At 43.4% G+C, this 16,854-nt stretch overlaps 1 protein-coding gene across 2 annotated transcripts in view; it reads right to left on the reverse strand.

Moving 5' to 3' along the window:
- LOC118367647 (suppressor of tumorigenicity 14 protein homolog) overlaps positions 1-16,854 on the reverse strand; it is a 37,670-nt gene that overhangs the window by 12,754 nt on the left and 8,062 nt on the right. For both annotated transcript variants that reach the window (XM_035751240.2, XM_052494684.1), the window contains 7 exons: positions 7,286-7,433; positions 6,405-6,559; positions 4,423-4,493; positions 3,945-4,114; positions 2,994-3,029; positions 2,187-2,418; positions 57-196 (listed from right to left, as the gene is read on the reverse strand). In XM_035751240.2, coding sequence (XP_035607133.2) covers positions 57-196; positions 2,187-2,418; positions 2,994-3,029; positions 3,945-4,114; positions 4,423-4,493; positions 6,405-6,559; positions 7,286-7,433 — 952 coding nt within the window. The remainder of the gene's footprint in view (positions 1-56; positions 197-2,186; positions 2,419-2,993; positions 3,030-3,944; positions 4,115-4,422; positions 4,494-6,404; positions 6,560-7,285; positions 7,434-16,854) is intronic.

Raw genomic sequence — 16,854 nt, forward strand, 5'->3', positions numbered from 1 at the left:
ACTGGCATTATCGTTGTACATCTTGGTAAGGGGATGACTGTGTGATGTTATCTTACATGTTGTTAGGGGGATGATTGAGTACTCTGCACTGAAGCCAGGCCTCTGGACAGCACTGTCGGTGACAAGGTTGATGAGCATGATGTTACTGGACGACACCACCTCCAGGGGATTGCTGGGAGGCCTCTGACCACACTTGCTATAGGAGGAGATTCATACAGGAAATGGAGACATCAGCCAATGACAGGGCTGGGAAACACTGATCAAGGTGTGGGACTTCAATTAATTCACTGGCAGAATGTGGTGCAGGCATGAAAGGCATAAACCATCAGTATACCATCTACACTGTGTTGTTAAAGTGACATAGTTCACTTTTAATAAAACACATGAATCAGAAACCCAAAGAAGCCCATTAAATACATTTGAAATGTCTAAATAACTGATGAGCACCCACACATCAAAAAGCATTAAGTCAACTATTAAAGGGAAGAAAAATAGCCCTGCCCGCTCACACACACGGAATTTCAAAGTCAAACAGGTATTTTAGCTAAGCGTTCCTGCAGCGTGGGCCGGCGGCCGGAGCCACAGAGGTGTGAATGACGCTGCAAGAGCAGCACTACAGCTACCTGCAGCAGGGTAATGCCATTAGAAACTATTGTATTAAGGCCCTCAAACCTGGTGTCACCTTGGATGAATCTGATAGGCTGAGCAGCAATATAAAAATCTCATGCAGCGCCTGGCTACCCGCATTTGTTTGGCGAAGGGTTTGGAACTTGAAATTGCCTACAGTGTAGCCCCCACTGATTAGCACTCAGGTTGCCACAGTGGGGGGAGAGACGCAAAAAGAGTCCACAGACAACCAACCACAATTACACACAGCAGCATGGCTGCTGGGTGGCACCCCTGGTAGATTGGAAAAGAGAGGTCCTTCTGAGCCAACTCAATCTCACTGAAGGTCCCCAATGTTAACAATGAAAGACGACGTGCTGGGCTAAATGCACCAGGATCCCAACAAGTGACTAAAATCACCAATGATGTATTGGGAATGAAGTCCACAGCATTCGCTACACTTCAAAACGACCGTTTTCTCCCACGTTTTTCTATTCCCACTGGGGACCTTATAGCCAAATACAAAGTGATGTTCCGGTCCCTCTTGGGAATCCTGGAAAACTACATGACACACTTGTACTTTCTTTCCTCATTAAGTAAGCATATGTTGGTACTGGTAGTATGCATGTCTTGGTTGGACCCTAATTAATAAAAGGTTGTTAACAAGTGGGATACACTGAGTGTACAAAACATTATGAACACCTTCCTAATATTGAGTTTTACCGCCCACTTTTACCCTTAGATGTTGGCCATGTTGACTCCAACGCTTCCCACAGTTGCATCAAGTTGACTGGATGTTCTTTGGATGGTGGACTATTCTTGATACACACAGGAAACTGATGAATGTGAAAAATCAGGCAGCGTTGCAGTTTTTGACAAAGTCAAACCCGGTGCGCCTGGCACCGATTACAATACCCCATTCAAAAGCACTTACATTTTTTGTCTTGTCCAATCACACACACACACACACAAAATCCATGTTTCACTTGGCTTAAAAAGCATTAACCCGTCTCCTCCCTTCATCTACACTGATTGGAGTAGATTTAACAGGTGATCGATCGTAGGTTTCACCTGGTCAGTGTCATGGAAAGAGCAGGTGTTCCTAATGTTTTGTATACTCAGTGTATGTTTCTTGGTAGGACGAAGAATATGTTATTTCTTGTGCTGAAAGAAAGCAAGTTTGACGTTGACTTTCGGCTTCCTTTGTTAACATAGCGTTATCGATTGACAAAAAAAACTGCATTCTCACAGCACAACAACTTATCAATTACACTTAGCCTAGACACCAGGCAACCACCTTCGATTGAACAAAGCCAATTTGTCTCACACAAATGTGGAATCTTACAATTTAATTCACTTGTCTGTGTATCACTGCTGATATTAAGATAGAGTTTGTCACAGATGTCCTTGGGCTGTGGAGAATCGTGGCATTATGACAAACACTGGCCTGATTCAGCCTCTCTCATCACCATCCTGTATGAGAGTCTTTGGGTCCATGAAAAGCACTAATAAAAATCTGTGCATTATTCATATTATTTATTTACCATCATCATCACAGTAGTGGTTGTGAGAGCACTCACTGAGTGATGGCCTGGGACTCATCCGGGCTGAGGGAGTCGTAGATGGACACAAAGTCATCGGAGCAGTCGTCCTCTATGTGAAAGTGGGAGAAGCGGACTGAGATGGCGTTCTGTTCCGGGGCTCTGATCTGCCACTGGCAGCGGGACTGGGCCGGGTACTGATCTGGAAAGCCTGGAGACTGGAAGCTCTGAGCTAAAGTGCTAGCCTCCAACCGGAAGAAACACTCGTAATCTGACAGGCAGGAAATGAACAGCATAACAGATTACATTAGTAGATGTACAGACATAAATACAGTAGCCCAACAAGGCTGTGGGTTTTCCCTGGTCAGCTCACATGATAAGGAAAAACAGACTCGCTAGTCCCAAAAGTGCAAATGCCAAGGCACATGACATAGTGGGAAAAAAAGATTAGAGCTGTGTTGTATGGCATCAATCAAAATGTCATATCATGGTGAGGAGAAATGTCCACATCTTATACCACATCTACTACACTGTTCATCAGTGTCAATTATCAACTCTCATCTGAAATTCAATGTAACATGCGCAAAATAGATTGAGGATTACGCCGCAACACAGAGGGTAAAAAAAAGACGAGTGAAATAGGCCAACATCCACTTTTATTCAGTAGTCCACTCATGTACTATATAGCCAGGGCTCTCAATCTCTTCATGAATGGAGCAGCAGCAGCATTATGTATCAAGCGGGGCAGGCATTCGTCACAGACTGGCAGCAGCGGGGTGAACATCTAGCGGGCTGGAAAATTACAGCGGCGTGTGATTGGAACGGGAGACAGTGGGTTTTACTCACCGGCTCTGGGGTTCCTGGCCATCCTGGGGTCTGTGCCTGGAGAGAAGGGGGGAGAAGGGGGCGAGGGTGAGAGACAGAAGAGTGGTGGAGTAAGAGGGGGAGGGAGAAGAGAGATGAAGGAGGAGAGGGAAAGGGGAAATGAGGTAAGGAGGGAGGAAGGGGGTTAAGAAAGTGTTACCAAACTGAGAAGCTGATAGAGTGATGCATCGGCGTATAATATTGGACTGTTGTTTAACGTCCCCTCGCCCCGCGATACATCTCTGTCTGACAGCCACATCAAATCATATAAACAGAAATCATTTTAAAGAGAGCAAAACCACTAAGTAATATAAGGTGACCTATTTGCAATGCAATGTGAAGTAGACAGAAGCTAGAATAATGATAATGGCTACAGCCAGGCAGGCAGGGAGCTAGAAGGCAGTCCAGGGGCCAACTACTGTAATGTTATTAGAAGATCCAAACTACATAAAGTGTCCAATCTCTGATACAATAGAAAACAGAGTGGCGTCCCTTATACCTCCACGTTATCTTATTAGGGCATGTCAGAGACATCTAGCTGGCATAGAACAGCCATTAATGCAGAAATCAGATCAGATATGAACGCTTATGTAAGATGACAGAGAGGGGGCTTGCTTCAGACAATACATTTCTCTTCATCAAACACGCCCCTTTAGTTGAGGGGAGGCCAACCATCCTTCCGGAGAGCTACTGGGTGTGCAGGCTTTTGATCCAACTCTGTTACCCTCTCATTCACCTGATCAAAGTCCTGGTGAGCAGCCAATTAGTAGAATGATAGGTGTTGGATTAGGGTTGAAGCGAAAGCTTGCAGGACTCCGGTTAATTGGTCTCTGCTTGCTTAGTTTAAACCCTAAACCCCTAGATAAACTCCCTGCCCCAGAGACTACGCCACCTGGTTTGGTCTTGACTGGGTTGTACTAACTACTAACTCACGTGAGGCAGTGACTTGGCTGATGTGGAGGCTCTGGCCGGAGCGTTTGCCCTGCTCCCTGATGCCGTTCCACAGCACCTCCAGGACCCGCTCCTCAGAGAACTCTGGCAGTATCTCCAGGTCCGCTGCCGGGATGTCAAACTGGGTCCAGTAGTAGGCCAGCACCCCCTCACTGGAGAGAGAGAGAAAGGGACTTGAAGGAAGAAGACCAAACTATGCTGACAGAGGCCTTCATTGATCACTCACAGTCATACACTTCAACGTCTCTATAGTGCAGGTTTTACCAAACCTCTCCTCAGGTACAGCTGGTGTTTTGAGTTGCTATATTGGACGTCCCGTTGTCCAAATTACACTTATCCAATAAGCATTTTCAAATATCCATATTATGTACTAAAAAAAAAAGTGATCACATGACTAGCTTTATGGCCAACTGTACATTACCAACATGCAGAAACTCCACATCCCAGAATACTCTCCTACCTGAAGGCAGTCACCACAGATGTGGTGTAGTACTTGGAGAGGAACTCAACTTGTTTGTAGTTGATCTTAAGCTGGTAAAAAAAAAAGAAGAAAAAAAAGATCATTTACTAGGTTACCTGACGACCCATTTGCTGTTAGCATGGCGAAGATAGGGAGCCGTGACCACATAGTTCAGCTGAATCCTCCATATAAGGTTAATTGATCAAGGTTACCATGGTGTTGGGAGTGCTCCAGATATTGGCCAGTTAGATACCAAGAAAAGTTTGTCTGAGGCTGCAATAAGGCCCCTGAGAACAAGTGTGTATGCTTGCATTCCAACTGCCTGCATGCCATGAATAACAGGGTTTCCATTGGAGATCCCATGGAGGACGAGTGCTTTCAGCTACAGATATGTGAAACAAATGTAGAAAGAAACTGGATATCTAATCCTAGCATGTGTTGTTACCAATCATGTTGTCTATTCATAGTGTGTGTGTGTTAAACTCCAGTTCAGACTGTGAATAAGAACGCATGTAGCGGACATGCAATTATCAGGCTGGTAAATGTTAAGTCCAAAAGGTACATTATAAAGGCAGTGTAGCTGAACTCACCTCAGCTCCCTGAAACAGACTGAAGAGAATAGTGAACGATCTTCATCTGTATCGACTCTGATAAGACCACATTGAGAACCGAGACTTTTCAATGGACCACAATGGACAAAGTCCATTAACAATTTGAGAGGAGAGAAAAATGCGAGATCCATTGAAGTTAAACCCAGAAGTGTAGAATGTGATCCCTTTGCCGTTTTCAGAGCTCAAACGAGAGACGTAGTGTATCAGTGGTCATAAGCGGGGATTTCAAGGACTCTACAGAAAATGAACAACTACCCTCAAGGCCTGCTTGCCTCTGAAATAATTTCAATAAATCCCTAAAGCATAAAAGTTAGTGATTCTCAGCTTTAAAAAAAGGAATATTAAGCCTCTAGGATTTTTGGTGACAACCTAAGTGGGATTTCCTTATTCAAAGCTTTCTAAGCACAAATGCCATATTCTACAGCAGGAAACAGCAGACTACCAAATCAACCACACTACCAAGTCAACCACACAGCACCTCCAACACACAGGGAGGTGCATTGTTCCCTCAAAAAAAAAAGAAAAACAATATTCTTTAGTCTTGCCAGTGGAGCCAATAGTGTGTTGGTTTCTGATTGGCTTTGTTAGTTCATTTGCATATACTGTAGACCCAATCACCAACATATAACGACACTTTGCTCTACTGCATCTGCAACACATGGCCAGAGGAAGAACTGAATGTACCAAGCAAAGAATAATGGTGGTGGCGTGTTCGGTTGTCACATTAACGCTCAGTGAACAGTCATCCAGAATTCCATTCAGACCACCTTGGTTTTCACACATAACTTACATTGTCACTCATGCAGCCATACATTCTAAAGCAATGCCACACTGACCGGGGGTTTAGAAATAGCAGTTTATCATTGTCATGTTCCCAAGTGGCGATGCACACATCTCCATTACTCGAATGAAAGGAAATGTTGGAGGACGTAACAGATTAACTAGATGATGTCCTCTCTTCCAGTCCACCCACACAAATATGCCATTAGTCAGCTCCTTCCACCAGGAGAAAAACATGCTGCGGCAGATAGCTACAACAAACCTTACAAGAGAGAGAAACTGAATCTCAGTCAGTTCTGAACTCTGATACCTGACTTAATATCATACCTGACCTAAAGGGTATTGTGGGTGGAGGTTAACTTGGTAGAAGGGTATTGGACCTGTCATCTATCTATCCATCAAAAGTTCAAGGAATTTCAACTTTTGACGCAGGCAAGAAACTGATTGGAATTGACAGATGTCTGTCTGTCATATCATCACTTTTGTCTGTCACCATATGACCACCATAGAAAAACTAAATCTGTTCAAACTGTTTTTCAACAGAACATCACCAGGACATGGCATCTGAGCCTAAATCGGGGTCAAACTCACAATCTCTTCCAGGTCGTCTGCCAGCTTGTTGAATTCTGTGCTGGTGGGGTCCTCCAGATTCTGGTTGTAGGGCACATTGTCCAGCTTCATGTGCCCGCTATACACCCGCTGAGCTGGGACACGCTTCATACTTATGGTGGCCGCAGACTCCCTGCCTTTGACCAAGGAAAAGAGAGAAGGAGAAAGAGGAAGTCATTTAGAAAAATTCTACATGCAACACCAATGCCTCCTCATACACTTCCAGAGATGGTTAATATGATTCTCTGCTGGAGCAAATAAAAAGAGAACAGGGATTTAGGAGATTGTTTATCTTTTGATTATCTCTCTGTAAAAGCCTCTGATCAGGCTGTAGACTGAGCGTGTGACTGTCGGGGTGTTCCGTCTACTCTGCACCGCACCACTTTACTTGAATTATTAACACCAAACAAATTAAGGCCTGTCAAACAAACAGGTTATCAATGGCAAATTAAAACTTCAAAACGTTCCACTTATTACAGATATTTGTATCAAACGTCTAGGCCTTCAAAGAAGCAGTCAGGCAGCGCCTGTGAATGTGAAATCTCCTGGGTGTGCCCGGTAGATGGCATGTTTAGCTTGGCCAATGGCAGTTGGCTAGGGCTGCCAACTCAAACCCAAGTCTTTCTGGTCAATCATAAAAAGCTGTTTGCCATTATTTACATTTCAGCTATCAATGTTCAGACTTTAGATGAAACAAACCTCCCAGAATACTCCAGGACAAATTAGCAACATTAGTACAGTTGGAGTTATTGAGCCACTTTGGGGCATCCTTTGCATTTTCACTCCGTCAGACTGAGTGATAGTACCTAGTCTATGATTATTACATGCATTAGTCTCAGACTACATAGTAAAGTTGTACTCACTAACAAAGAACCAGATGAGGATTCCTGTCACGGCTGCCAAGACAAGCAGAGCGATGAGGACTCCCACTATCACTCCAGTCTTCTTCTTCGATGCCATCTTGTCTTTGTTATCCAGGAAGGTGACCTGCTCATGCCGCCCGTTCTGCCCCTAGGTAGACAGAGGAAGACAGACATAAAAAGAGGGAGATAAGTGAATTTACCTACATTTATATGATGAGATTACTAATACTCAAGACGTAGGAGTACAATAACATATCCAGTGTAGAGTATGCGAGTCATCTAACTTGCAGGACGACATGGAGATTGTTAGGAAATCATAGTTTCAGGATGATTTCAGGAAGAGACTGAACACTGAAGTACAAGACAGTAACTATAGCCACCTCCAGACTCCAGTCTTGCCATACGAGGTGAAAGTAATGACAGTGGACTTGTAAAAAGCTAGAAAGGAAAAGCCAGTGACTTCAACAAAAGGCACTAGAAACAAATTGCCAATTCTACAGATCCTGGCATCAGAAAGTTCCCATCGTCAACATTCGAACATTAACAAAGAACTAAATGAAAGCTAAGATTCTGTGGCTCGGCAACTAAAATCAAGAAGCAACAGCCGCTGCATTATCCCAAAGAGGAACTGATCCAACTCACTGTTCTCATCAGGAAGGGTTATGTATCACTAGTATTACCTAAGCCATACTTCTCATTTCACATTGGGGGCTACAACCTTACTAATGGATTTAAAAAGAGATGAGCGCAGAGAGAGAGAGAGAGAGAGAGATGTCCTTGAGGTGTTGCCATGGAAAGTTCAGTGTGTGTCTGTCTATCAGTGCAGTAGTCAGATGTGTGGTGTGTGTAGGTCAGCAGGGGAAAGACAGACAATTGCATTGTTTGTGAAACTGACCGAAATCTGGATCATCACCCTGTATTAGACTGACGGTGAATTGCAAAGACGTCTAAGCACTGATTCACACCATAACAACAATGGTGTCTGTTTTACATGACGATGTTTTTGTTTCATTTGTAAATGAACAAAACGGGGAAAATCACTGACAAGTTGAAACAGGCTCAAAACAGATCCTGACGTCAAAACGGGTCCAACCAGTTTAGCGACCGGAGAGCACACACGTTGCATTGCAGAGAAGACTTCCATGGCACTCTGCATGTGCTCCACCTTCTCTAAGGAACCGCCAACTGTGAGCAAGTAGTTGGTGACATCAACAACAATAGTCCCTAGCCACTGCCTCACCATGTCACTAAACGTCAACAAAACGAAGCAGCTGATTGTGGATTTCAGGAAACAGCAGAGGGAACACATCCCTATCCACAGATGGGACCGCAGTGGAGAAGGTGAAAAGCTTTAAGTTTCTCAGCGTACACATCACTGTCAATCTGAAATGCTCCACCCGCACATACAGGGGCTGTTGCGCACTAAGACCCTCAAACTTTTACGGATGCACAATTAAGAGCATCCTGTCGGGCTGTATTGCCTGGTACAGCAAGTGCATCGCCCACATCCACAGAGGGTGGTGCGGTCTGCCCAACGCATCACCAGGGGCACACTGCCTCCCCTCCAGGACACCTACAGCACTCGATGTCACAGGAAGGCCAAAAAGATCAACAACCACCCGAGCCACTGCCTGTTCACCCCGCTACCATCCAGAAGGCAAGGTCAGCACGGTCCCAAAGCTGAGACAGAGAGACTGGAAAACAGCTTCTGTCTTAAGGCCATCAGACTGTTGAACAGCTGGCTACCATCCAGAAGGCGAGGTCAGCACGGTCCCAAAGCTGGGAGAGAGAGACTGGAAAACAGCTTCTGTCTTAAGGCCATCAGACTGTTGAACAGCTGGCTACCATCCAGAAGGCAAGGTCAGCACGGTCCCAAAGCTGGGACAGAGGGACTGGAAAACAGCTGCTATCTTAAGGCCATCAGACTGTTGAACAGCTGGCTACCATCCAGAAGGCAAGGTCAGCACGGTCCCAAAGCTGGGACAGAGGGACTGGAAAACAGCTGCTATCTTAAGGCCATCAGACTGTTGAACAGCTGGCTACCATCCAGAAGGCGAGGTCAGCACGGTCCCAAAGCTGGGACAGAGAGGCTGGAAAACAGCTGCTATCTTAAGACTGTTGAACAGCTGGCTACCATCCAGTTACTCAACCCTGTTTTTTTTAACCTTTATATAACTAGGCAAGTCAGTTAAGAACAAATTCTTATTTTCAATGACGGCCTAGTGGGTTAACTGCCTTGTTCATGGGAAAAACGACAGATGTTGTTTTTCTACCTTGTCAGCTCGGGGATTCGATCTTGCAACCTTTCTGTTACTAGTCTAACCACTAAGTACACAGAGATCCTTGATGAAGTCCTGAGCACAATGGTGCAGGTTCTTAGACTGGGGTGAAGTTTCACCTTCCAACAGGACAACTACCCTAAGCACACAGCCAAGACAACGCAGGAGTGGCTTTGGGACAAGTCTCAATGTCCTTGAGTGACCCAGCCAGAGCCCGAACTTGAACCCGATCGAACATCTCTGGAGACTTGAAAATGGCTGTGCAGCAACGCAGAGAATCTGCAGAGAAGGGGATTAACTTCCCAAATTCAGGTGTGTCAAGCTTGTAGCGTCATACCCAAGAAGACGGTCTGTGAACAGTCTGATTACTTATGTTAATGTGAGATCTCAGTTTAATTTTTTTAATCAATTGTGTGTTGGGGTCTGAATACTTTCCGAACGCACTATTCTCTTCTACTGCATTTGTCAATGCCATACCGACATTGCTCGCCCTAATATTTATAAATATTTTAATATTCCATTATTTTATTTTTAGATTTGTGTATTGTTATATATTACTGCACTGTTGGAGTTAGACACACAACCATTTCGCAACACCCGCAATAACATCTGTGTATGTGACCATTAAAATTGATGTCATATTGACTTATGTGCATATAGTGACTCTCCATATCAGCCCTCTCCCTACAGTACTTCAGTATGATGGGTAAGTTCAGGGCTACCTGGGGCATAGGCTAAGATCTATGTGCCCTGCCCTGGGTCCAGGATGTGTGTCAGAGTACACTTGCGCAAGAGACGACAGAGAGCGATTACAGAGCAGATAGTAATCACCGCACACAATTGCCTCTGCGCCTGTGGCCCAGCGTGGAGAGACGGACCCGATCCACCATTAGGGACGGGAGAATCGCTTCGGTATTAAATCAATTTGTCAGAAGTGCCGCCCCTTAAGATGGGGGCTCAATTACACTGGTCTAGATGATAACTCATCGCAATTAAAGGCCATTCTTACCACGCTCCGGCTCTCACACATGCCTCCTAATTGGAATTTCTAACAGCAATCATGGTCTGGAATTAAGGGAATCATTAGGGATGGGGTCACTGAGCGCTCGGGGGTCGCTCTCTCCATCAGTCACCCTGATCACAGCCTAATAAAACCATTACATGCTTTTTGTCATATCCCCTTTGTCTCCATCTCTCTGCCCTCAAACAAAAATACTACTCCCTCCAGTTAGATCCATTTGTGAACTGTTCTGATGTCTTTCCAACTACAGGCCTCAGTGGTGTCCTATGATTACACAGGAAATTGTGTTGAATGCATTAGACAGTGGACACACAACTTTCACTGACAGTGTAAACAGAACAGAAGAAAACAAATCAAAAACACTACAAAAGCCTGTCACAGTTTATTGCCTGTAAAAAAAAAATGTAAAAATAGTGCCTTCAGAAAGTATTCATACCTCTTGACTTATTCCACATTTTGTTGTGTTGCAGCCTGAATTCAAAATTGATTACATACATTTTGTTCCATATACAGTGCCTTGTGAAAGTATTCGGCCGCCTTGAACTTTGCACGCCCAATTTTTCAGTTTTTGATTTGTTTAAAAAGTTTGAAATATCCAATAAATGTCGTTCCACTCCATGATTGTGTCCCACTTGTTGATTCTTCACAAAAAAAATACAGTTTTTTTATCTATGTTTGAAGCCTGAAATGTGGCAAAAGGTCGCAAAGTTCAAGGGGGCCGAATACTTTCGCAAGGCACTGTAAGACCCCATAGTGCCAAAATGTTTAGACATTTTGGCAAATTTATTGAAACCGAAAAACATAAATATCGAATTTACATAAGTATTCAAACCCCTGAGTCAATACATATTAGAATCACCTTTGGCAGCGATAACAGCTGTGAGTCTTTCTGGGTATGTTCTAAGAGCTTAACACACCTGGATTGTACAATATGTTCCCATTATTCTTTTGAAAAGTATTCAAATGTATTGTTGAACATTGCTAGACAACAATTTAAGTGTTTGCCATAGATTCAAGCAGATCTAAGTCAAAACTGTAACTCGGCCACTTGGTAAGCAAATGCAGTGTAGATTTGACCTTGTGTTTTAGGTTATTGCCCTGCTAAAAGGTGAATTAATCTCCCAGTGTCTGGTAGAAAGCAGACTCAACCAGGTTTTCCTCTAGATTTTGCCTGTGCTTAGCCCCATTCCTTTTCTACCCCGATTAAACTCCCCCGTCCTTAACGATTAGAAGCGTACACATAACACAACACAGACATCCCTATGTTTGGAAAATCTGGAGAGTGGTACTTTGTAATGTGATGTATTGGATTTGCCCCAAACATAACTTTTTGTACTGAATACAAAGTGCTAATTTTTTGCAGTATTACTCTAGTGCTTTGCTGCAAATAGGATGCATGTTTATGAATATTTTTATTCTGTACAGGGTTCCTTCTTTTCACTGTCATTTAGGTTAGTAATTGTGGAGTAACTACAATGTTGATCCATCCCCTGTTGTTTCCTATCACAGCCGTTAAACTAACTGTTTTAAAGTCATCATTGGCCTCATGGTGAAATCCCTGAGCAGTTTGCTCCCTCTCTGGCAACCGAGTTAGGAATGACTCCGGTATCTTTGTAGTGAATGGGTCTTTACACCATTCAACGTGTAATTAGTAACTTCAACATGGTCAAAAAGACATTCAATGCCCATCTACCAATAGGTGCCCTTCTTTGCAAGGCACTGGAAAACCTCCCTGGTCTTTGTGGTTGAATTTCAAATTCACTGCTCAACCTCACAATTATCTGTATGTGTGGGGTACAGAAATGAGGTAGTCATTCAAAAACGCTGTTAAACACTTATTGCACACAGAGTGAATCCATGCAATGTGACTTGTTTAGCAAATTTGTATTCAAATCAAATATTATTGGTCACATACACATGGTTAGCAGATGTCATTGCGAGTGTAGCGAAATGCTTGTGCTTCTGGTTCCGACAGTGCAGCAATATCTAACAAGTAATATGTATCAATTCCACAACAGATACCTAATACACACAAATCCAAGTAAAGGAATAAGAATATATAAATATATGCATGAGCAATGACAGAGTGGCACAGGCTAAGATGCAATAGAGAGTATATAATACAGTATATCCATATGAAATGAGTAATGCAAGATATGAAAACATTCAAGTGCCATTATTAAAGTGACTAGTGTCCATTTATTAAAGTGGCCAATGATTTCAAGTCTGTATGTAGGCAGCAGCCTCTCTGTGCTAGTGATGACTGTTTAACAGTCTGATGGCCTTGAGATTGAAAAACAGCTTCTGTCTCGGTCCCAGCTTTGATTCACCTGTACTGACCACGGCTTCTGGATGGTAGCGGGGTGAACAGACAGTGGCTCGGGTGGTTGTTGTCCTTGATGATCTTTTTGGCCTTCCTGTGACATCGGGTGCTGTAGGTGTCCTGGAGGGCAGGTAGTTTGCCCCCGGTGATGCATTGTGCAGACCGCACCACCATCTGGAGAGCCCTGCGGTTGTGGGCGGTGCGGTTTCCATACCAGGTGGTGATACAGCTCGACAGGATGCTCTCAATTGTGCATCTGAAAGTTTGTGAGGGTTTTAGGTGACGAGAAAAAATTATTCAGCCTCCTGAGGTCGAAGAGGTACTGCTGAAGAGGAGAAGAAGAGGCGCTGCGGTTGTGCCTTCACCACACTGTCTGTGTGGGTGGACCATTTCAGTTTGTCCGTGATGTGTACGCAGATGAACATAAACGTTCCACCTTCTCCACTGATGTCCCGTGTGGATAGGGGGTAACACTCTCTGCTGTTTACTGAGGTCCACGATCATCTCCTCTGTTTTATTGACGTTGAGTGAGAGGCAATTTATTTTCCTGACACCACACTCCGAGAGCCCTCACCTCCTCCCTGTAGGCTGTCTCAACGGTAGTAGGCTTGATGACCAACAACGACGTGTCATCTACAAACTTAAATGACTGAGTTGGAGGCGTGCATAGCCATGCAGTCATGGTTGAACAGTGAGTACAGGAGGGGGCTGAGCACGCACCCTCGTAGGGCCCCAGTGTTAAGGATCAGCAAAGTGGAGATGTTGTTTCCTACCTTCACCACCTGGGGGCAGCCCATCAAAGTCCAGGACCCAATTGCACAGGGTGGAGTTGAGAACCAGGGCATCAAGCTTAATGATGAGCTTGGAGGGTACTATGGTGTTGAATGCTGAGCTGTAGTCAATGAACAGCATTCTTACATATGTATTCCTCTTGTCCAGATGGGATAAGGAAGTGTGCAGTGCGGTGATTGCATCGTCTGTGGACCTATTTGGGCGGTAAGCAAATTGAACTGGGTCTATGGTGACAGGTAAGGTAGAAGTCATATTCCTAAACTTTAGGTTTGCATCAACAAAGGGGTTGAATACTTATTGACTCAGGAAACTTTTTTTTTTTTAATTAGTAAACATTTCTAAAAACATAATTCTACTTAGGCCAGAAACAAAAAAAATCTAAGTGTAATCCATTTTAAATTCAAGCTGCAAAACAACAACAAAAAGGGTGGAAAAAGTCAAAGGGCGTGAATACTTTCTGAAGGCACGGTATGTGACCACGGCAAGCACGAGAGGACATCTGGAGAGCTAATTGTATTAACTAAACAATAAGGTATAGTAGGACTGCTAGGCATACAGTAGGGTAGCAGCATATTTGTCAAACCAGTTAGACTGATGGGTAATGAGGTGTTCTGTACTGAGAGGTGTGGTCCAGAGAAATAGCTAACAATGACAAGCACCTTTTCACACACAACCAGTTGATGTTTGTAATGTAAACATACATATGTGCATCCTCTGTGGTGTTTGTCTTATTGTATAGTACATTACATTGCATGATGTGGCTTTAGATAGTGGGAACGAAAGTCAAACCAAATCAATGAGTCGTCTGATTCAGCCTGCACAATATAACTGAGCAGTGCAACTGCGCTTTCAATAGACAGGCATTCCATCTGTTTAAACGTTAATGGTTGTTGTTTAAATCCTCAATCATTATCTATGTAGCACCTTTCCAATGTCAGCTCCACCAGAACTTTAGAAAGCTGCTGGTTGAAATATCTCATCAGTCTAAAACTACATGGCTTATGAGATCTATTTATTAAAAGTGTAATGCATTTGTGAAAGCATATTTAAATGTAAAATTTCACATCAAACGTGACAACACTAACCTTCTCTGGCTAGTAACATTAACTGTAATTGAAAATGTAGTGTTATAATTAAGTCATGATATAGCTATACTTTGTTTATGACAATGAATATTATAATAGTCCCCGTTATTATGTTATGGAACTTTGACCATATAATAACCCATAACATTAGATTACAGATAAGTGGTAGAAAATGGTCATGACAAGTGTCACTACTACAGACATTGTAGAGGTTATTTTGTTCTAGTACAATAACACCACCACATTGTGCTGATTTCGTGTGAATTATCTCTCCCTGGATACCATGTAGTTACTAGGTGACTGGGTTCATTTAATAACCAACCTGCTCTACTGGTCATGTGTGAGAGACTGCAGTAGGCAGGGTTAACAGGCCGTTCCACAGGACGGTCAGGAGACAGCAGACTGTTGGAGAGTCCCTGGCTGAATTCCTACCTGGGTGTCCCCTTACCACTCACTTCCACTCTGACCCACACCGCTCACGCACTACCAGATAGAGAGCGAGGGAAAGAGGAGAGAGGACAGTGTGTGCTCTGATCTGACCGAAACAGCCACATTCCTCCGTAACCACACTCCACTGCTGACACTGATCCTGTCTGGGAAAGGACAAGTCACAATGACCTCACCTGACCCTCAGCTCAAATCTTGGGATCTCTGGAGTTCTAAGATCAGACATTTGCTGTTGTGCCCTTACATCCATAAACAAGGTGGATCCCCAAATGTAACGCATCTCCACGTGTTCAAATAGATCTTCTGTGAACAATTATGCCAGTCAGTAGAGGAATATGCATTACTGGCCAAAACAGAGTTGGTGGTGGTTATAATACTGTAATCACTCATGTTCTCTTGCTCCGTTTCCAGATATCCTTTCTTGAAGCGCAATTTAAACGGGCAATCTGCAGTTCATACAATAACAAAGTGGGTACCCCGCCACGGTTTGTGTAAAAAGCTGAGGTATGAGGCCGGAGAAATATAACCACTCAAATTCATAGAAAAAGCTATGGATGCAAGAACTGAGCATCCATTTTATATCAAAATGATAGATTTAACCATGTTGAGATTATACAGTGTTTGTTTACATTTACAATGTTTACAAACAGAACTAAAACAAGCTTATATTTGGGGTTCTGATGGGGATCGACAGTTGAACTAAGCTCATGAGGCATTTGTAAGTTATAGTTTTCCAGAATCAATGGGTACACAGCGTACACCCCACCCCCCTGCAATTTAGCTAGCCAAAATAAATTACATTTTTTCACAAATTCTGAGTGAAATAATTTATAAATTATAAAACTCACTCACTGTTAAATGTCACCCATGCATACACCACAAGACATGCCACCAGAGGTCTCTTCACAGTGCCCAAGTCCAGAACAGACTATGGAAGCACACAGTACTACATGACTGCATGGAACTCTATTCCAAATCAAGTAACTTATGCAAGCTGTAAAATCAGATTTTTTTTAAAAACATCTCAAAATGCACCTTATGGAACAACGGGAACTGTGAAGAGACCCATACACACAGCCATACATACACACAATAGCATACGCACTATACACACACACATTATTACATATTTTGTGTTTGAGATATGTGGTAGTAGAGTAGCCGGCTGAGGGCACAACCTTAATGTGTATGTGTTGTGACATTTTATGTAATGTTTTTTTTTATTGCATAAAACTGCCTTAATTTGACTGGACCCTAGGATGAGAAGCTGCTGCCATAATAAATACAAATACTCAAGAGGATTCACACAGGAAATCCTAAAATGGTAACTGAGGAAATGACAAAGCACAAATCAGGACTATGACATCATTCCCCGATACTAAGGTGGATAACACACAGTGCCTAGTGATAAGGTAGGGTGGTATACAGAAGACAGCCCTATTTGGTAAAAGACCAAGTCCATATCATGGCAAGAATAGATCAAAAAAGCAAAGAGAAACAGTCCTTCATTATGAATTTTTCTGAAAACAATAGGGCGCTTTCCTTTAATTCCCAATTAAATAGCCAGCATCAGCTGTGCGAAAGTGGGGTTGTGAGAGAGGATGTGTTCAACCCAGCTTCTC

Source organism: Oncorhynchus keta, chromosome 34 (assembly GCF_023373465.1).
Source record: "Oncorhynchus keta strain PuntledgeMale-10-30-2019 chromosome 34, Oket_V2, whole genome shotgun sequence".
NCBI lineage: Eukaryota > Metazoa > Chordata > Actinopteri > Salmoniformes > Salmonidae > Oncorhynchus > Oncorhynchus keta.